At 46.4% G+C, this 23,058-nt stretch overlaps 1 protein-coding gene across 1 annotated transcript in view; it reads left to right on the plus strand.

The window, feature by feature from the left end:
* LOC106817003 (metabotropic glutamate receptor-like) overlaps positions 1-21,714 on the plus strand; it is a gene marked incomplete at its 5' end in the record, with an annotated part of 34,000 nt that extends 12,286 nt beyond the window's left edge. The window contains one exon of the mRNA XM_014821649.1: positions 18,204-21,714. Coding sequence (XP_014677135.1) covers positions 18,204-18,382 — 179 coding nt within the window. The remainder of the gene's footprint in view (positions 1-18,203) is intronic.
* Positions 21,715-23,058: the final 1,344 nt, after the last annotated feature.

The following is a 23,058-nucleotide window of genomic DNA, read 5'->3' on the forward strand; positions in this document are numbered from 1 at the left end:
CATGCATACATACATACATACATACATACATACATACATACATACAACATACATACAGCACATACATTACATACATACATACACTACATACATACATACATAATTACATACATACATACATACTACATACATACATTACATACATACATACAATACATACATACATACATACATACATACATACATACATACATACATAGCATACATCACATTACATCATACATACATAACATTACATTACATACATACATACATACATTACATACGATACATCATCATACATACATACATACATACATACATACATACATACATACATACATACATACATACATTCAACATAATAACATACATACTATACATACATACATACATACATACATACATACATACATACATACATACATACATTACATACTTACTTACTTATTACTACTTACATTATATATACATACATACATACATTACATACATAGCATACATACATACTACATAATACATACATACAGTACAACATACAATACATACATACATACATACATACATACATACATACATACATACATACATACATCACTACATTACATACATACATACAGTAACATACATACATAAAGTACATACATACTATACATACATACATACTAATTACATTTACAAATAATACATACCTACCATACATACCATACATACATCTACATAAATACATACATACATACTACCCATACATACATACATGCATTGCATGCATTGCATGCATTGCATGCATGCACGCACGCACGCCACGCCTACGCACGCACGCACACCACACACACACACACTCATGCATTAATGTAGTACATACATACATACATACATACATACCATACATACATACATACATACATTACATTACATACATACTAGCATACTACATACAGTACATACATACATACATACATACATACATACATACATCACATAACTACATACATACATACATACATACATCATACATCATACATACTACATACATACATAAGCATTACATACATACATACGATACATACATACATACATACATACATACATCATACATACATACATACATACATACATCACATACAATACATAACATACATAATACATCACATTACATACTGTACATACATACATACATACATACATACATAATACATACATACAGACATACATACATACATTACATACATACATACATACATACATACATACATACATACATACCATACCATACATACATACATACATGACATACTACATACATCATACATCACATCAATAAATTACATACTACTACATACCATACATACATACAATAACTACATACATACATACATACATACATACATACTACATACATACATACATACATACATACATACATTACATACATACAGACATACATAACATAACATACATAAATACATACATACATAACATTACATACTACATACATACATACATACATACATTACATACATACATACATACATCATACATAGCATACATACTACATACATACATACATACGATACATACATACATACATACATCAACATACATACATAACATACAATACATACATGACATAACATACCATACAGTACATACATAAATAACACTACATACACTACATACATACAATTACATACATACATTACATACATACATACATACCATACCACATACCTACATACATACATCCATGGCACGCACGCAGGCACGCACGCCACGCACGCACGCCACGCATCACACACACACTCACGCACGCACTCACGCACCGCCGCGCGCGCGCACGCACGACACACTCTGCAAAAAGTGCTGCCGTGCGTGCTGTGCGTGCGCTACGTACGTACGTACGTAGCATTACATACATACATACATACATACATACATACATACATACAATACATACATACATACATACATACATACATACAATTACATTTACATACATACATACTTACTTACTTACTTACTTACATACATTACGATACCATACATACATACATAACATACATACATACATACATTACATACATACATACATCATACATACATACATTACTACATACATAACATACATACCGTATCAGGACAAATTACCCCGGGACAGATCACCGCCCCGGACAATTTACCCCGCGACAATTACCCCCGCGACAATTACCCCCCATGCCATTTCCCCCCAGGCCATTCACCCCCGGACATTTACCCCCGGAACAATCACCCCCCGCGACAATGTACCCCGGACAATCTACCCCCCCATGCCATTTACCCCCATTGCATTCACCCCCGCGACATTTACCGCCCGGACAATTACCCCCGGACATTTACCCCCGGACAATTACCCCCGCCGACATTTACCCCCCGCCGACAATTACCCCCCGCGCGACAATTACCCCGCGACAATACCCCCCGGACATTTACCCCCGCCGCAATTACCCCCCGCCGACAATACGCCCCGCGACAATTACCCCATCGCCTTTACCCCCATGCCATTCACCCGCGCCGACATTTACCCCCGGACAATTACCCCCGGACAATTTACCCCCGGACTTACCCCGGACATTTACCCCCGGAACAATTACCCCCCGCCGACAATTACCCCCGGACAATTACCCCGGACATTTACCCCACCGCGACAATTACCCCCCGGGACAATTACCCGGACATTTACCCCCGGACAATTATCCCCCGGACAATTACCCCTGCCATTTACCCCCCATTGCCATTTCACCCCCGCGGACAATCACCCTCTGGACATTACCTCGGACATTTTACCCCCCGACAAATATAACCCCCCGGCACAATACCCCCGGACAATTACCCCCCGCGACAATTACCCCCCGAATGCGTGCGTGCCGTGCGGTGTGCAGTAACGTTGTGCTGCATGTTGTGCGTGCGCGTCTGCCGTGCACGGCATGCATGTGCACAGTAGACGCTGCGTGCGTGCTGCCTGGTTCGTCACTTCTACACCGGTGCGTGCATGCGTGCTGCGTGCTGTGTGCACGGTACACGTGCGTGCATGGTATGTGCGTGCTGTGTACGTACACGTGCGTGCGTTCGTGGCGTGCGTTGCGTGCGTGTGTACGTAAACGTGCGTGCGTGCGTGCGTGCGTGTGCTTGTTACGAACAATATCAGGCCATCTGCTTTGCTGCCAACCGTTAAACTGCAGCATGTGCGCATTATTGACGTCATGTTTGAATAAACATGAAACATCGTATTATATTTTCAGGAGGGTTAAATGTGCGGGGTAATTGTCGGTGGGGTAACATGTCCGGGGCGGTAAATGTCCGGGGGGGTAAAATGTCCGCGGCGTAATTTGTCCGGGGCGTAAATGTACCGGGGAGTAATTGTCCGGGCGGGCGTCCTCCTGGTAATGGCATTGGGGGTAAATGGGCCATGGGGGGTAATTGTCCGGGGGGTAAATGTCGGGGGTAATTATCCGGGGGGAATTGTGCCGGGGTAAATGTCGGGTGGTGTGTGAATCGGCATGGGCTGTAAATGGTGATGGGGGGGGTAATTGTCGGGGGTAAATGTCCGGGGGCGGTATTTGTCCGGGGTGGTAATGTCGGGGGTAAATGTCCGGGGGGTAAATGTCCGGGGGGTAAATGTCCGGGGGGTAATTTCCGGGGGTAAATTGTCCGGGGGGTATTGTCCGGGGGGGTGAATGGACTGGCGGGCGTAAATGGGTGGGTTTTGTGTAATTTTCCGGGGTAAATGTCCGGGGGGTAATGTCCGGGGGCGCCGTAAAAGTGTCCGGGGGGGTAAATGTCCGGGGGGTAAAATGTCCGGAGGGTGGTAATTGTCCGGGGCGTGAATGGGCATGGGCGCGTAAATGGGATGGGGTAATTGTCCGGGGCGGTAAATGTCCGGGGGGTTAATTGTCGCGGGGTAAATGCCGGGGTAAATGTCCGGCGGGTTAAATGTCCGGGGCGTAATTGTCCGGGGGTAAATGTCCGGGGGGTAATTGTCCGCGGGGTGGTAAATCCCGGGGGGTAAATGTCCGGGGGAAATGTCCGGGGGGTAATTGTCCGGGGGGTCAATTGTCCCAGGGGGGGTGAATGGCATGGGCGGATTGCTAAACGGCATGCGGGGCGTAATTGTCGGGGTAATTGGTCGGGTGGGTAATTGTCCGGGGGGTGAATTTGTCGGGGGTATTTGTCCTATGAACCAGTACATTTACATACATACATAATACATTACATTACATAACATACATTACATTACATAATACATACCATACATACATACATTACATACATACATACATACATACATACATACATCAATACATACATACATACATACATACATTACATACATACATAATCATACATACATACATACATACATACTACATACGCGTGCGCTGCACGCACGCACACACACACACACACACACACAACACACACACACACACACACACCACACACACTACACTCTGGCGCTGCGCCACACACACACACACACACACATATATATTATAGATATATATCCATCCATCCATCCATCCATCCATTCATCCATCTATCCATCCATCCATCCGTCCATCCATCCATTCATCCATCCATCCGTCCATCCATCCATCCATCCATCCATCCATCTATTTTTATTATCCTTCGTTTGTTCCAACCTGCCTTTCTCTCTCACACACACACTCTCTCTACAAGTTATAAATTTTGAAACTTCTTTGAAGCTATTGGGAGACTAAAACCAGGGTTATAGGTTCTGGCAATCAAATTCTATGCATAATATTATATTAAGCAAGTCTAACTGTTACCATGACAACAAAAGTTGAAGTCACAGTTTAGAGAGAAAATAGTGTGACGTAAGATTTTGCTATATTGCGAAGAAATAAATTAGCCATTGATTCGTCGCAGGTCTTCGACACAAGTATCTAATTATCAGTCACTTGTCATTAAATTATCTTGGTTTTAATAATTTCATAATTAAATTTATTGTTTTCATAATTAATGTAAAATAATTAATTTAATGTTTATTCACTTTATAATAATTGAATTTTAAGTGGATCAAATGAAGCCGAATTAACGACATAATTTCACATTACTTTTATTATTCGTGATTCGGGTGTACAATTAATATCTACTACTAGCACTATGTTAGTATTCTGGGACCTAAATTTTTATTGGAACCTAATTTGTTGACAGTTCCAGCTGTAGATCTAGATACATTCTAATATGATGTCTCTGATTGTTATATAGCATCGATAAGTATAGCAACATAATTAGGCCTATCATCGATCAGCAGGATAATCGATATATCCATTTCATAATCTATCCGTTCTAGATTTGTTTGTATTTGAACTTAAATGTAAGCAACAATTTTACAATGTTTCGAAACTAATGTGTAAAATTTATGAGCGAAGGAAAGCATTGGTTAATGCGGTATTTTCGTGCCACAACATGGTGATTAAACATGCCTTAGTTATGCAAATTACGTAACAAAATGAAAACATAAAGTTATTCTCTACTGCAATAAATCACGTGATTAATCGACCCATTAAACGAATGATATAAGTGTTGATATAAAACCATTCAATTAGAATGAAGAAGAGAGAGAGAGAGAGAGAGAGAGAGAGAGAGAGAGAAATAGAGAGAGTAAAGTTTGACAGTGGAAGACACAGTATATAGATAACGCTTATCAAGTTGTTAGAACGAATTACTCTCCGAAACGTAATTTCCTTGAGTTTCTAATTAACATCAACGAAATAATTCTAGTTCATTTTCTTTGTGAGAGTTGTTTCATGTTCGGGGCCTTGTAGTCATGAAGCTTGTTATGTTAATAACATGAGAAGTTGAATGCTTCTATCTAGACAGTATTATAGATGGAGCACAAATTGGCTGTCTCAACCAGACGCGTGTGTCAGTTAGAGAGAATGAACATTTAACTAGCCACTTGACTAGAGTTTCCGTATAAACGAGCATGCATTCGCGATCCTGCCCCTTTATCCTTGCTTGAACCGCATTTAAAGTGAATTAGCCATCGCTGCTTGAAGCGTGTGAGAATTCAGGTAGTTCGGTACGGGTAAAGTATTTGATGTAAATAGCCTTCAAGCGATGATAAGTGTAATGGTTTTTGGAGTTATAGAATTTTATACTTTTAGACGAGAGTAGAACATATCCCAATATCCCCGTGGCTCTATTTTTAGCATGCGGGTGAGCATGTTGCAAACTATAGCATTTTGCCGTACGCTTCCATTGGGGAATTTTGCGTTTCTGCCGAGTAATAAATTGATTGAATAACAGATATATTTGTACGAGAGTGAGGGTGCGAGAAAAATGTGAAAGGAAAATATGGAGAGACACGAACATTTGAAGAACGACGACGATGAAAGAGAGAGAGAGAGCGCGCGATGGAGATAGTGTGTGTGTGTGTGTGTGTGTGTGTGTGTGTGTGTGTGTGTGTGTGTGTGTGTGTGTGTGTGTGTTTGCCTTAGTGCTTGAGGAGTCACTCGAAGGCAAATACAGAATTCGCTGGCTCCCTGAATTACCCTCATAATTCAGCACTGTTTCCATCTATCAACCGCAGCGCCACCCACGCACACCGCCACCGCCACCGCCACGCCACCGCAAACCGCCACTCTGCCACCGCCACCGCCAGCATCTTTTACCTGATCCGCTATCGCACTCCTCGCCTATCATGATCATCCTGCTCCATTCTCCTTCACCTGTCCTCCTGCTTCTCCCCACGCGTTTTCCTTCTTTTACTCCTCTCTCCTCCCTCCTCACTCCTCCTGCCTCCTCCTCTTCACTCCTCTACTCCTCCTCCTCCTCTCTTTCCTCTCCTTCTTCTTGCCTCCTCCTCCTCCTCTCTTTACATTCTCTCCTCCTTTTTCCATTCCTCATCCTCCAGTTCCTTACTTCCCCCTACCTTCTCCTTCCTTATCTTTTCTCCCCTAATTCTACTAATCTCCATCCGCCATCCTTCCGCTTCCCTCGCTCGGCGCTCGTAAACCCCCCTCCCCCCTCCGCCACCCCCTCCCGCCCCCCCCCCCGCTCTGTCCCCACCGCGAGTAATTCACGCTGGCAGGTTTCTCTCGGACACGCATCTCTCAAAATTCGCATCAGGCCGTTACGTGAAGGTTTGCTCGAGTTGAGTCGGAGTCACGCTAGCCGCTCGCTATATCACGTTCGTCTGCCTCTCACGGCGGCCTTATAGGTAGCATAACGCGATTCTTGGTGCACATTCACCTCATCGCTTACTCGGCAGGCGCAATAAGTTGTGGCTGTGGCGCGCGCGCCACCCGGCGGATCGGATGCGGAGTTATTATATATTCGGCGGGCCAAGGGCCACACCTGGACTATCTGTTGAGCTAGTGGGTTGTTATGAATTACAACGTGTGCCAATACTATATATATATATAATATATATATATATATACTATCATAATATAATATATCGGACACGGTGTATTCATATATCATAATATAGTAATATATATATATATATAGCGACCTAAGATCCGTCAGTGCGCATGCAGCGGCACATGACAGTCACGTGCGTCAGCGGCAGTAAAATAATAATAGCAGGCGCTTAGTTTCGCCATCAATAACAGTTGCCGCGCTGTTTCACGCCTGCGGCGAGGAAAAAAATCCTGATATGCAATGCATGGAGGCGGACATCTATCGTCGGTCCCGCTCCTGACGGCCATGCCGACGCTTTCATGTCGCCACAATCCGTAACGTCGTTACGGTCGCGCACACACCACACGTCGCGCGTGGCACACACAGCAGAACACACATCACACCACACACACACAGCACACACACACACGACAACCACACACAGCCCACCCACACCACACACACCACTCACACACACTCACACACACACGACACTGCCGCGACGCGCATACACCACACAACACGCACGCAGGCACGCAACGCACGCACGCACGCAGCATGCACGCATACACACACACACGCACGCACAGCACCACACACACTGCGCGCACATCACGACACATAACACCAACACACACACAACACACACACACACACACAACACATAAACACACGCACGCCCACGCACGCACGCAATGCCACGCACACGCACGCACGCAACTGCACGCACGCACATCATCACGCGAACACACACCGTGTACGCACACACACACACACACACACGCGCGCCCACACGACGCAAACCACATATAACCACACACACACACACACAACGCCCGCACTCACGCATGACGCACAACCATGCGCGACGCACCGCACGGCACACACACACACGACCACACACAACCACAACACACACACACACACAGACATACACACAACACTCACACCACACACAACACACGGCGCGCACACACACACACACGCACCAGACGCACGGCATCGACGCATGCACGCATTACACACACACGCAGCGCCACACACACAACACACTGCACGCAGGCACGCTACGCACGCACGCACGCATGCACGCATACACACACACACGCACGCACACACGACCACCACCGCGCGCACACACACACATACACACACACACACACACACACAACACACAACAACACTAACACGCACGCACGCACGCACGCACGCACGCATGCGACGCACACACGCACACACACACACACACACACACACACACACACACACACACACACACACGCACGCACGCACTCATGCACGCGCGCACACACACGTACGCACACACACACACACGCGCGCACACACACGCAAACACACATATATACACACACACACACACCACACACACGCCCGCACGCACGCACTGCACGCCACACACACATGCGCACGCACGCACGCACACACACACACGCACAACACACACACACACACACACACACACACCACACACACACACACACGCACATCACGCACGCAGTGGCGTAGTTAGGGGGGGGGAACAAGAAGGCCATGGCCTCGGTTGATCCTAAAGTAAGAAAAAAATAGAATTGTTTACTAAAAGAGAATTGTTCTAGTCAGAATAAAAGGCCTGTTCATGTACTCAAACGTGCCTCAAATACCATCTCCTGCGATCAACATTCAAATTTTCCCCATACCTCCCGCCTGTTTTCACCCATCCTTTGATATATTTTGGTAGCACGAGAACAACAACGAAAATGTCGCCTTTATGCATTGGCACCTGAAACAAAGATTGCAGAGCTGAGAGGTACGGGCGCAGTAGGGGTGTGTAGAGGGAGGCGGGGAACCATTAAAATATTAAAGTCATCCACCATTTTGGGCAGTTCGCCTGTTTTTCCCCCCCCCTGGTTAAAAAATCGCGGCCACGGCCACTGCACGCACTGCACACACACACACACACACACACACACACACACACAACACACACACACACACACACACACACACACACACACACACACCACACACGATGTGACTCGATCGTAAATGTAAGCTTTACAATTTGTGCGGGAGTTGATACTCGCAAGCCTACGCCGCGACGACGACGGCGGCGAGCGAATAAAGGCACACGCTCTGCAGCTTATATAATGCGCAGCGCTCGGCGACTTAGTATGTGTTTTCATACATGCATACTTGATTGTTGCGCGTCCTCGCTCACTCGCCGGCCTGCCTTTGTCAGCTTGTTAGCTTAATCGAGTGATGCCAAGCACGACTGTACGCGCGTACAATGCAAGCCGCCCAGAACGCGGGAGCCGCTCGAACGTTTAATGTATGCAAACCGCATTAAGCTGCATTAGGTTGATCTTTAGGAGAGTCTGATTGCTTGTTAAGGCGCTGCGTACTCTCACGAGTGAGTGAGCGCCCGCCGCAAGCAACGGCCGAGAGTTGGCGGGTGTCAGAAACGCGTGTGCGTGCGTGCGTATTTCTGCGTGCGTGTGTGAGTATATGTGTGTATGTGTCCGTGCGTGCGCATGTGTGCTTGAGCGTATTTGTGTATGCGTGCGTAGGAGTTCTTGTGTTTGTGTTTGGTGTCGTGGTTGTGGTGTGTGTGGTGGTGTGTGATGCAGTGTGTGCGTGTGCGTGTTGTGTGTTGTGGTGTGGTGTGTTGGTGTGTGTGTGCGTGTGTGTAAGTATGTGTAGTTGTGTGTTGTGTGTGTGGGTGTGCTGGCGCGAGCGTGTGTGTGTGAGTGTGCGTATCGTGCGCGAGTGTGTGATGTGTGTGTGGTGTGTGTGTGTGTGTGTGTGTGTGTGTGTTGAGTATGTGTGTGGTGTGTGTGTGCTGTGGTGCTCGCGCGCGTGTGTGTGTGTCCGTTATCTGTGTATGTCTCCGTCTGTGCGTGTCGCGTACGTACATGCCATCTGTACATGTGTCTGTGTGCGGCTTGCGTTGTGTGCGTGTATTCGCGAGCGTGCGAGGCGCGCGCGCGTATTATTTTGAATCCATATCGAAAAACACGCCTTACTTACACTCCCTCCTTAATAAATCTTAAAGTCTTAACTCCCAACTTACCAACAAATCACTAGCGGGATTCGCGCAGCCACGCCGCGGGAGCTCGTGCAATAACTTATTTATTACGTCCTGATTTTCTCTTCTCTCTGCGGATATATCGACGTATTAACGGAACTGGAAGCTTGCTATGAGATCATGTAACATTGTCGGACTCTCGGTGTAGTGTGTTGTCGGCAAACGCGGATTCCTACTCGGCAGATTTATCGAGTGAAATTAAATCGGCGTTTGTCGCCAAAGCTCGTGTGACATTGTTCACGTATGAGCGTGTGAGGTGAGTGGAGCCTCTTCTCGCTCTACTCACTGCAGACTTATTGCTCCCTCGTGTCTCCCGATTGCCCGTTCATATATGTAGCTTGTATTCTATGTATGTATCTATGTATCTATCTTAATTCTATCTATCTATCTATCTATCTATCTATCTATCTATCTATCTATCTATCTATCTACTCTACTCATATCTATCTGTGTATCTATCTATCTATCTATCTATCTATCTATTTATCTATTTATCTATCTATCTATCTATCTATCTATCTATCTATCTATCTATCTATCTATCTATCTATATCTATTATCAATCTATCTATTTATCTATCTATGTATCTATCTATCTATCTATCTATCTATCTGTATATATATTATATATATTATATATATATATATATTATATTGCTTTTCCTCCTATCCACCGCCTCCACACTCCCTCGCTCGTCTCTTTGGTCGCTTTCTGTTACTCGATTGCGTCCCCATAGACTTTTTCCTCGCGCTTCATTTTATATTCAATCTACCGCATACCGCTAGCGCTTTTTCCACAATCATTCTTCACAACCAGCCTCATAACGAAGAGGGCTGCTATCTGAGTATTACCCGGCTGGTATCACGGCTGTGGCCATGAGGCGGGGCTGCACGCGATAGAGTGTGAACAATGCCCTATACTACATACGATCCTTTATGGCCCCCGTTCGCGCGCTCCTCATCACGAACATCAGCCCCATGTAGTTAACGCTAGCAGTGAAAGACGCGTGAAAGCGAGATCAGCAACTACATGGCGCGTACCTCGCAGCCGATAAATAACATCGTCCGACGAGATGTGACGCGTCAGTGAGCGCCTCTATTATTCAATAATCCTGTGCAGGGAAACATGTGCGAATCAATGGTAGGGGTGTGGGTACTGTGGGTTGGTCGTGGGTGGTGTGGTGGTGTGCTGGTGGTTCGGGTGGTAGGAATTAAAGTGGGTGTTGTGGGTGGTGGGTGTTGTGGTGGGGGTGGGTGGTGTGAGTTAATGTTGGTGGTGTGGGTGGTTCGGGTGGGTGTGCGTGTGGTGTGGGTGGCTGTGGTGGTGTGGGTGGTTGGTGTTGTGGGGTGGTGTGGGTGGGTTGGTGGTTCGGGTGGTATGGAATTAAAGCTGGTGGTGTGGGTGGTTTGTGGGTGGTGTGGGTGGTGTGGGGTGGTCGTTGCGTGGTGTGGTCGGTCGGGGGTATGGATTAAAGTTGAGTGGTGTCGGGCCGTGGGTGGTATGGATTAATTGTGGTGTGGTGTAAGTGGTGTGGGTTAATTAAATGTGGGTGGTACGGGTGGTGGTGGGTGGTGTTGGTGGTGTGGGTGGTTCGGGTGGTATGGATTAAAGTGAGTGGTGTCGGTGGTGTGGGTGGTATGGATTAATGTGGGTGGTGTGGTTAGTGTGGGTATAGTGGTGGTGATGTAGGTGGGTGTAAGGTTAGTGTGGTTCGGTGGTGGGTGAGTACGGGTGGTGTGCGTGGTCTGTGTGCGTGGCTGTAGGATGCGTGTGCGTGTGTGGGTTGGTTGTGGCGTGCATGTGGGTGGTGTGCGTGGTGTGGGTGGTGTGGGTGGTGTGGGTGGTGTGGGTGGTAAGGATTAATGGGGTGATGTGGGTGGTGTGGGTGGTGTGGGTTAGTGTGGGTGATGTAGGTAGTGTAGGTTAGTGTGGGTGGTGTGGGTGGTGTAGGTTAGTGTGGGTGGTGTGGGTAGTGTGCGTGGTGTAGGTGGTGTGGGTGGTGTGGGTGGTAAGGATTAATGGGGTGATGTGGGTGGTGTGGGTGGTATGGGTGGTGTTGGTGCTGCACCGCTTACCCCTAACCATTGCTACGTAACCTCTTACAGACGCAAGGAGATTTCCATAGATTGCCGCTGTGCACGACGCGACGCGGGCGGTACTCCACTTATGCACTTCCCCTTGTTAACCGTCACTCGGCAGTTAATTCATGAGATGGTCGCTAATACACTATGTCGTGTGTGAGGAACAGTGTGTCCAGGTGTGTAACAGTGTGAAACAGTGAGGAACAGTGAGGAACAGTGAGGAACAGTGAGGAACAGTGAGGAACAGTGAGGAACAGTGAGGAACAGTGAGGAACAGTGAGGAACAGGTGTCCAGCTCCGATAAGGACACCTCACGCGTGGCTTCACAGAGAGGAAGCTAGGATTCAGAGAGAAGGTCGGACGTGATGTGCATTGGCACTAATTCTTCCTTAATCGAACTATATTTGGGTAGAAGTCTTTTCCTAGTCCTTAGTTTGCCCAAAGGTCAGCTGGCGGGTCTTCGGTGAACTCGCCTCTGATTAGTTACAATCGCACACGTGACATCCACTGTGCGCGCTGATCCGTGGCGCCATCTCGGGAGATTAACACGCACTAACTCGACGACCGGCTAAGACGAAATCGTTCGCATAAATCGAAACATTCTCGACACAAACAAATCAGAGATGCGCACAAAGACGCCCGCGAGATATCGCGAGACGCGCCTCGACCTTTGCTTCGCCGCATGTAGATTGCATTTGCTCTGCTCGGCGAAAAAAAAATTGTTTCACCTCGGCGACTGCGCGGCGATGCCTCGTGTTTGCTGAGTGTTAGCGGGGATTGGCGGATCCATACTGGCGTCCGTCGTTGTGCGTCAGGCATGTGAGGAGGAAAGCAACGTACGGGACTGAGGCAGGGTGAGCCCGCGGGGCAGCAGCACGCTCAACACTCCACACCGAGCCGACGTCGACGACGACAACTCGCTAATTCTTATTGATCCGGACATCCGGTCCACTGAGTAAACATTACATATCAGAGGCAGGCGAAGCCTCGGAGCCGTCCGTGAATCGAGCGACGAAATGCCGCGTAGAAATCAACGCGTGACCTCTTAAGCAATGGTGAAATGGCCGCGATCGACGGTGCTGGGCAGTACGTCGAGATCCCCTTCATACCGGCGCGTGCGCAAGTTATATTACTACCTTATAGTTATAATGACTATAATAACGCTATAACTACCCTCTTGTAATGACTACTAGTACAATGACAACTCATTTATATTTATAACTACTAGTAATGTTATATTTACATTATAGTTACTAGTAACCTATTGCAACTCACTTATATTTACTCAACTACTATTAAATCTATAACTTCCTTTTTGTAATACCTACTAATATAATTTCAACACACTTATAGTAGTTATAACTACTAATAAATATATACTTATACAAAATCTAAAACACCATGAGGTGCGACCAGAGCGATACGATGTGATACAGTATCACTCGATACTAATATTAGATCACTATTATTCCATCACGAATGCAGTGGAAACAATGTGAAACTCTACGCTTATATTTAGATATGTAGCTGTCTTTTAGATTTATCTGATTCTCTGTTTAGCAGACGATCGATGTGTGGATTTATGCCGCGCGCGTGGAGTGCTGTGACATTAAAGGAATACTTTACTCTAGAATTTGAAAGTATATTATGATAGTCGATTTATAAATAATAGCGCATACCTATAAATATATATAATTACGCATTCACGTTTGTCATAAAACAACATTGAATTTCGAAATCTTTATTTTTTGGTGCTGACATGACAACCGCGACCGTGCTGCCACCCTGAAAAAGTTGCGCATTTGCCAAAATATTTTGCACGTTACAGACCGAGGGCTAATCACAAAAGTGCAATTATATTTACACCTAAATGCTAGTTAACCGGACGATTTTCATTTTAGGACAAATTTATCCATATTATAACTGAAACAATATGTCGTTTATAAGATATTGCAATCCTTCTGCTCTTAAATTAATAAATAAGAAACACCCTCGGTCTGTAGCCTGCAGCCGAAACGTTGCTTTGCGCAACTTTTCAGTGGGTGCGCTGTCAGTGGCGCAACCGTCGTTGTAAGCAAAGGTATAGCCGTCAGTTATAAAACATTTTTTTAAATAATTCTAATAAATATTGAACCATAAAACTATTTATGAAGCGTAATTTTAACCTAAATGAAGCATCCCTCAACCCCGCACGCTTGCCTGGTTTCCCGCCTGTGTTGCTGCTGGTGCGTGATCTGCATACCTACACACGCACACTATCACGCATCTCTCATCCGTCATTAGAGAGAGAAGGGAGGAGCGCGTTACTGCTGTCTCACGCACCGGGTCCTACGCGGAGACAGCAGCGAGCTTTTTGCGGCCGCTAGTTACTCGCGTGTTCGCCTCGTGGTTTTTCGCGTTTTCGTTCGCTCCGGCTCAGCCGAGACACGTAGAACGCTGAACTCGCTCCGTGTTGCTAATGGCAACCGCCTCCCGTCTGTAATGACGCTGGGCGACGTCGGAGCAGTAAGTCGCCGCAATTCTGTTCTGTTCTGTTGATTATGCGAATATTCGCGTTGGCTTCTCTGCTGGTGATCGCTTGAGGGCATCTTCTTAGAGATCCAGCGAGATCAAGTCGATTTCTAATTAATTGCGGTTAGTCATTACAGTCGGGGGGAGGGTGAGTGGAGGCGGAGGAGGGGTGGGGGAGGTCGTTGTGCCATTGAATCATTCGTTCGTTGAACTGTTTTAAACAATGAACAACAATTTCAACGTTTAAAGCCGCCAACTTTTAGAGGCATGTGCTCGCTATACACGCACCCACGCACGCGTACACGCGCACGCACACACTCACGCACGTGTACACGCACGCACGCACGCAGTGCTTCACTCTACGAACAGCTCTGTCTGCGCTCTCAGTCGCTGTCTGCGTGTACTCGTGTTGCTGCGGGAAGCGAGTGTTGTCATGGCGATTACTAAATCTCAGTGTATTGCACACACTGCCCTGTACCGCTTCACTGCCTGCGCTCCATGGCAACGAGGTATCGCAGCAGATAACAACGCGCCTTGTCTCAACGAAGGCCCGCACATCGGCCGTAAGCTCATTATCCTATAGGTGTTGAACAACAGTGGAGGGCGTCCATAGGCTGCAGGCCTGAATGAGCATCGAACAGAAATTAATTAAAAATACGCACAATGTTACTGCGCTTACAAAACATACACTTTATTCATGTTAAATAACTACAGATTCGTGCTCTATGCTCCGCTCGAAACTTTTGCCAGCTCTATGATGCGAATTTCTACAGAGTAGTCGGATCCCGTTTCATACACAAAAATGGCCGACCGGCGACCATGGCTACGCCACTAGCTGGAATGGCACAATTACACAACACGAATAATTTTACTTCTAATGCTTTCTAGACGTCCACGAGGCATCTACCTTGCGTGCATAATGCAGATTATTGCACTCTAGTGCCGAGTTTCGGCGAAAAAAAAAGCCAAAAAAGGCCTTTTCTAGAGACGAAATAGTACAATTGCGGAAGCTTACTGTTGTACACCTCCTATAGCAAATACATGATATAGGATAACGTGCACTTTTCGTTTGATTAATGCTAGCGTGTAGCGTCAAACCGCGGGATGATTTTGCTGATGACACACTTTGATCTTTATCCGATCTTGATATATGATGATCAGAGGATGAGTCATGATATACATATGTTATTTATGCTCCAGGCTTTATGCCGCAATATACCGCGTTTTCTAATTTAACAATTTACGTGTTTGCATTTTATGTATTTACATGTTTATGGCAGTTTGACGTGAGATCATGCAACATTAGAGCTAACATTCTGCTAGATTTCCGGTGTCATAAATATTATACATGGTGCCTCTAATGCCTCTCATGGTGGTCTAATGCGACCCACCCCTCCCTAGCTAGAGTTTTTTAAGACATAGTATATGAAGCTATAATGCAACCCACCCCTCCCTATGTATAGGGTTGAGACATTGCAACACATGTTACAGTTATTCAATAGATGAATATTATATATATTATAGCCCTAATGCTACCCAACGCTTTTTTGGCGTCACAGGTTTAAGGCATAGGCTATACGATATTTCCACCGTTCCTATAATTCCTTATCATACACAGGGGCGGATTCAGACCGTATTTGCCGTATTGGGATATACGGTCTAGATTTCAAAGTGCCCTTCGAAATTTTGCGCTAAAAAGTACAGAAAACAATTTGATGGAATTTGGCTATATTCTTTATTTGTTTTCTTTTTCTTCTGATTCATTGACAGGACTTAAAGGAAATCAAAATTTTACATGGTAACAAAACTAGCTTTGATATCTGAAAAAGAAGGGAAGTGCTTGAATCATTCTGCATTAATTGCTGGTATGCAAAGCGCAGGCAAAATGAAGCAGAAATAAAATTCCATATTGTTTTAAGCTATTGCTGCTTGACTAAATGTGTGCTCAAATGGTGCTCATTTGTGTGCTCAGGGACCCTTGCAATTTTGACATTTCCTGGGGGAGGCCCCCCAGACCCCCCCCCATGTGCTTCCGCGCCTAACGGCGCCACTGTGGGGTGGTGTGCCCTTTTAGGAGGTTGTGCCCTTAAATCTGGAAAAATACTGTCTAGCTTCAGCCCTGGATCCGCCCCTGATACAGACGACTTCCGCAAGCAGCGCTATGCAACTACATTAGCTTACACAGTCAGCGACGTTTGCCCTCCACCTCCTGGCCACGGACAGCAAGGTGCCGCCGTCTCTCACCACTCACTGCTCATACACGCGCTCGTACACGCTTCAACACTGCCGCACATGCAGTAATACAGTGGAGGAGGAGGGTGCAAGACTGAGAGCGCGGCTCGTTCTGCGAGGCTTTATTACTCACTGCTCTGTGTGGCGAGACAGTTTTCTGTACGATTACACACGCGCGCGCACTCTTACACACACACAGAGAGAGACACACACACGCACACACACACACACACACACACACACATACACGCGCGCGCGTACACGTACACACGGAGGCACACGCACACACCACGCGAACACGCACACGCTGAGGCACACGCACACACACAAACGAACGCGCACACGTATTCGCATGTACTTTAACTACAGATTCGTGCAGTTTTTATATTATACTAACATACTATAGTATGATAATTTCGTTCAGTAAAGCTTCGCCGACTCACATCGTCTCACACCGTCTCACGCCGCTGCAGCATTCTTGCTCTACGCAGCCGCACAGATTTGTGTATTTACATCACACCACTGGTTAGTGATGTGCTACAGTGCCACACTTGGGAAGGTGACGGGGGAAGGTGTTGATGATGGGAGATACGGGGCGTGATACGGGAGGGGGTGACGGGGTACGAACACATTAGGGTCGACTCGGTCTGTCATCGCAGGGCCATGGCTGCGCATCCCCCCCCCATGCATGCTACGCTATGTGTGTATGTGTGTGTGTGTGTGTGTGTGTGTGTGTGTGTGTGTGTGTGTGTGTGTGTGTGTGTGTGTGTGTGTGCGTGTGCGTGCGTCGGTCCGTCGGTGCGTGTGTATGCGTGCGTGCGTGCGTGCGTGTATGTTCTCACTGCTTCGTCGTTTCACGCTTTCTGTGGTTCTAATTTCCTGCGCCGTGTTTTGGTTTTGGCAGACCTGGAACTAACACAACGTCTGTGTCCTGCAGGCTCGTACAGTAGCATCAGCAGGTCAACAAGCGCCACACAGACCGTCAGCAACTACAGCGAGAACGGAATCACGTGCAGCACGCAGACGCTCAACAGCGTCAAGCTGCCCGACGGCGACGTCGGCGAGGGAGACGTTCTCTTGTAAGCCCCGCGTCGCCGCTAGATGGCGCGGGTTCCGGAGTCTGGGATGTGCAATGGGAACCGCGCCGTTCACGAACGCTGGGAAGCCCCGTGAAGTAGCAGCGTTTGGTGACGTCATGGAACTTCGTCGATCCCGAGTATCGATGACGTGGAAGCTAGACCGTTTGATGACGTGTGTGAACTTTATTTTCAGTTTCTCAACTCTGTAGTGCGCGACCTGCGTGCACAATCTCACGTGTGTAGCGGATTAATCTGTAGCTACGAGTGAATACGTCAATAGAATCTGAAACCGGATGTGCTCTAACGCCTACCGGATATAAGTCACATGGGGGAAGTATACATGAAGAGATTACACCGGAAGTGAATCTTGAAGGAAGGAAGTGCAGCCGCGAGGAGGAAATAAACCGCACGCCGGAAGTGACACGTATAAAGGAAATGACGTAAATGAATGACGCAATGTTGACGCAAACGTGACGTATGTCACGCACCGGAAGTGCGTCAGATGACTAATGTGAATCTAGCCTACACGTGTTGTATGTATGTACGGTGCTGGGAGCTATCCCGGTGCAGCTGAGGCACGTATAACCGGGTTGCCCTATCAGGTGTTGCAAGGCCAGCATTTGGGCGTGTTGTTGCGTTATGATTTAATTAAGTTTGACTAGACTTTATGCAAGATATTTTGCTACTGCTTGTTAATTTTTAGACGGATATATTCGGCAGAATTCATAAGCATTCTGGCTTGTATTTCCTTTCCAATGTAAACGAACCCGTGGGCAGTCAATAATTTGTCGCTGACATATGGACTCACACTTGCTACTTTGTTTTAGGATAAATTTCGTTACATTATTTTTCGCTATCCTGTTATTTTCATGAGTCGCTGCAGGAGTTTAATGAAGCTGTTTTAATGAGTCGTGCTACTTAATTATCCGGTTAATGAGCGAACTGTGCGTGAATTGAATTTCATCGCGTCGCCTTGCGTTGCCTTCCAGCATCCGCGTTTTCCTCTGTACCGTCGCGCGTAACCTAGGTGCTCACTCGCACGCCCGCGCATTTGTCGCGATGCGACGGTCATCCAATCTGACGATGACGTGCAGAAATTGTCTCAACGACAAACAAAAATTGTGAAAATGAAACTAAAAAGGAGCTATGTTAATTAGCACGATACGCTGTGGCAGTGCGGTGGCTGTGTATAGCGCGTGGCCCGCTAGCGGCAGTATGCGGTACGAATATCGTCTGGATCATGTGACAGCCACGTGGACCGCACTCACGTGACGCGAACAACGTCGTCGTCCTGCGTGGTGCGAGAGAAATGTCGCGCGACGTGTAACCGACCAAGCAGTGCACGAAGCGACGAGTGACACCCGTGAGCACTGCAACTCCTCGCAGAGTGCGCGAAGCAGTAGGCGAGTCAGTGAGAGACGTGGAGGGGGGGACTGGCATGCACGCGGACATGACGTCGGCTGTCGGCGTCGGCTCGACACGTTACGAGTGTTCGTCGTTCGCACTAACATTCTCCACGCTGTGTTGCTGACGTAGGTATTGTGCTTACTCATGCAACTGAGATCTCATCGGCCAACGCGCTAGGAATGCATCTCGGTAGTTCTCTCAGTAAAGCTAGAGCGAGGGGCTGGCTCACTGACACATGCTAAGATTGCGTGTGTCACACGCGCTCGGCGAATTGCATGGGTGGATCCGTAGAAATCGCAGCCGAAATAACTACTATTATTATTATAACCTAAACTTATTTAAGCTGCCATTTCTATGAATCGAACACTGACCCACGCGTCGCGTGAGGTCGCCGCCAGGTGTCTCTCAACCGTGTGACAAGTTATCGCCGTTGGTTTGCACTGCCGCCACCAGGTGTTGTTGCGGAGACGTGTTACGAGGTTTTCAGAGCGCGTAGCCGCAGTAGTGACGGTCGGTCAACGATGATAGTCTACTAACTAGAGAGTACAGCGATACCACGCGGTGGGAAGCGATAATACAGATGCAATTACAGCTCTCGTTGTATGCAATAATAAAGATATGATGATGATGACAACGAGAAAGGTTCTAAGTAATAGTTACACTACGCGCTGTTGAGTAAAATACTTGAAGTGCTTATTATCTCTCTATACGATTATGTGAAAACTTGTACAGTCTTTATTATAAAGTGTGTTCGGTTATGTTACTATGTGTGTTCTTAGTATAATGATATATGAGCTCAGTGAAGTGTGCACACCCATTAGCGCAGGATGTTTTCTCGCGTTTATCTCCGCGAGATGGCGCCCTGTGAGCGTGGATTCGTGTCTTTTTACTCGGTTTGCGAGATTTTCCTGCACTAGAAAATAACGTTTAGCACCACGGGAGGGCGCTTAAATCGCGCTTTCGCGTTAAATTCTATTGTCGCACATTCATTCCTTCTGCGTTTTCGTGGATGCAAAGCGTGTATTATGCAATGTATATGAGGTTATAGCGAATATAATGCATCCCGCTGCAGACATTATGTGGCTAGTTTAGAGTTGAACACTCCGCGGAGTCAACCAACTAAGTTCTTTCTCTGCTATTTCTCTTAGAATTTTAATGATATGCAAGGTAGACGATTGAAAGTGTACGCTAGCAACAAGAATGTCTGCCGATTCTGCATGTTGCTAAATCACGTACATCGACAGACAGACTGCAGGCTACTGTGCGTGCTTCCTGCTGCTGCTAATTCATTTAGTCAATTTAAGATTTTGGCTTCATCATTTTGGCCAAAGTGCAGAAGTGTTTCCCCCAAAAATAATTTATTACCAAGAAGTAATAAATAAAAAAACGAGAAGCACATGTGTGCTATCTAGGTATTATGCTTGCTATATGGCTATTAGCCTATAGATGCGATTGTAAATGGCCCCCATTTTACCACGAGACCTATTGATGAATAGATTTGACCGGATTTTGTCAGTTTTTTTCCGATTCGTTAAAACTTGCCAGCGAAAATTGTATGCTTCTAAACAAAGCACAACTCTTAAGCCGGCAGGTTAAAACATCGTCAACGTCTGTATGAGTGTGTCTACCAAAGATTGTATGTATTTTGATGCAGGCGGCACTGCGCGAGAATTCCACGTGTGACGATAATATCAAGAGATAATTAATAAGACATGTATTATTAGCTCTTAATAATATCTGGATACATGATTGGTTACAGGCGAGGCTAGAGGTGCTGAAACTTACACTTGCTGCGCGTGAGTGTTAGATTCAATGGCTTAAGACGCCGGCAGCGCGCGCATGCGCACGAGCAACATTTCTTTTATGCAAATCATAATAGGTGTCGTGTAATGAAAATGAATAAAATTGTAGCTTATATGTCTAACAATATCGAAACTGGTTCCCGCGTTTAATTCATATTGTCGTTTATTTATTCGTTTACATAACAATTGCGTACATATCTAGTAAAAAGGAAGAAGCAAGCTACCACTATAACTTTTATATTCGTAGTTACAATTATTAATTATATTTTCGATGCTACTTAAATGGTTTACAAACATTTCACATGGTATAATATATATATATACCCTCGCACGCACAGATGCAACTTATTGGCGCATGTGCATATGTGCACACGCATCGCGTGTGTAAAAAAATGAGTTTAGCATGAAATCGGCGACTCTATGGTTACCCACAGCACTATTACTAAAATACAAACGCTTCAAGGCATACGTGAGCGGGTACCATAAATTGTCATAGATGCGGTAAACAAGTACAACACGCGCACCCACGCACGCACACACAAACACACCCAATCGCACCGATGCACGCACACACAAACACACCAACACGCACCCACGCACAGACACTCAAACACGTACACATGCAGGCGCACACTCACGCACGAACACACGCATACATACACGCCCACACACACACACGCACACACACACACACACACACACACACACACACACACACACACACACACACACACACACACACACACACAAGCACGCACGCACTCACTCACGCACGTACGTACGCACACGCACACAAACAAGCACGCATGCGCGCACACAAACAAGCACGCATGCGCGCACACAGACACACACGCATGCACGCACACGCACGTACGTACGTACGCATGCACGTGAATACTTACGCACGCATACGCGCCCGCATGCGTATCATATCTACACAGTTATAGCACAGTTAACATGCATGTACGCATGTGTCCCAGCAATTATACGCTGGATCACAACCTGGGCTGTCTGATCGTATTCCAACCCCTTTTCGCGCGTATGATGTACTATCACTCACGTACTGTGTGTATTATGAGTATACGCTTCTACGATGCGTATGCGTGTGTGCGTGCATGCGTGCGTGCGTGCGTGAGTGAGTGACTGCGTGTGTTTGTACCATCATCGAGAAATTCCGTTGGTCATGCTCAGTCAGAAGAGCGACTTGAAAATTAATGAAAACGAGATCCGAACCCAAATCAGATGAGCAAGTGAGGGAAATGCGAGATTTAGCAAGAGTTGGCGAATAAGCAATAGAGCAAAACTAATACAAAATAAACAGGGAGAGCGAGAGTGAGGGAAGGATGAAAGATATAAATGCGCGCGCGCGCGCGCGAGAGAGAGAGAGAGAGAGAGAGAGAGAGAGAGAGAGAGAGAGAGAGAGAGAGAGAGAGAGAGAGAGAGAGAGAGAGAGAGAGAGAGAGAGAGAGAG

This window comes from Priapulus caudatus, unplaced genomic scaffold, assembly GCF_000485595.1.
Source record: "Priapulus caudatus unplaced genomic scaffold, Priapulus_caudatus-5.0.1 Scaffold1558, whole genome shotgun sequence".
NCBI classification, from domain to species: Eukaryota; Metazoa; Priapulida; class Priapulimorpha; order Priapulimorphida; family Priapulidae; genus Priapulus; species Priapulus caudatus.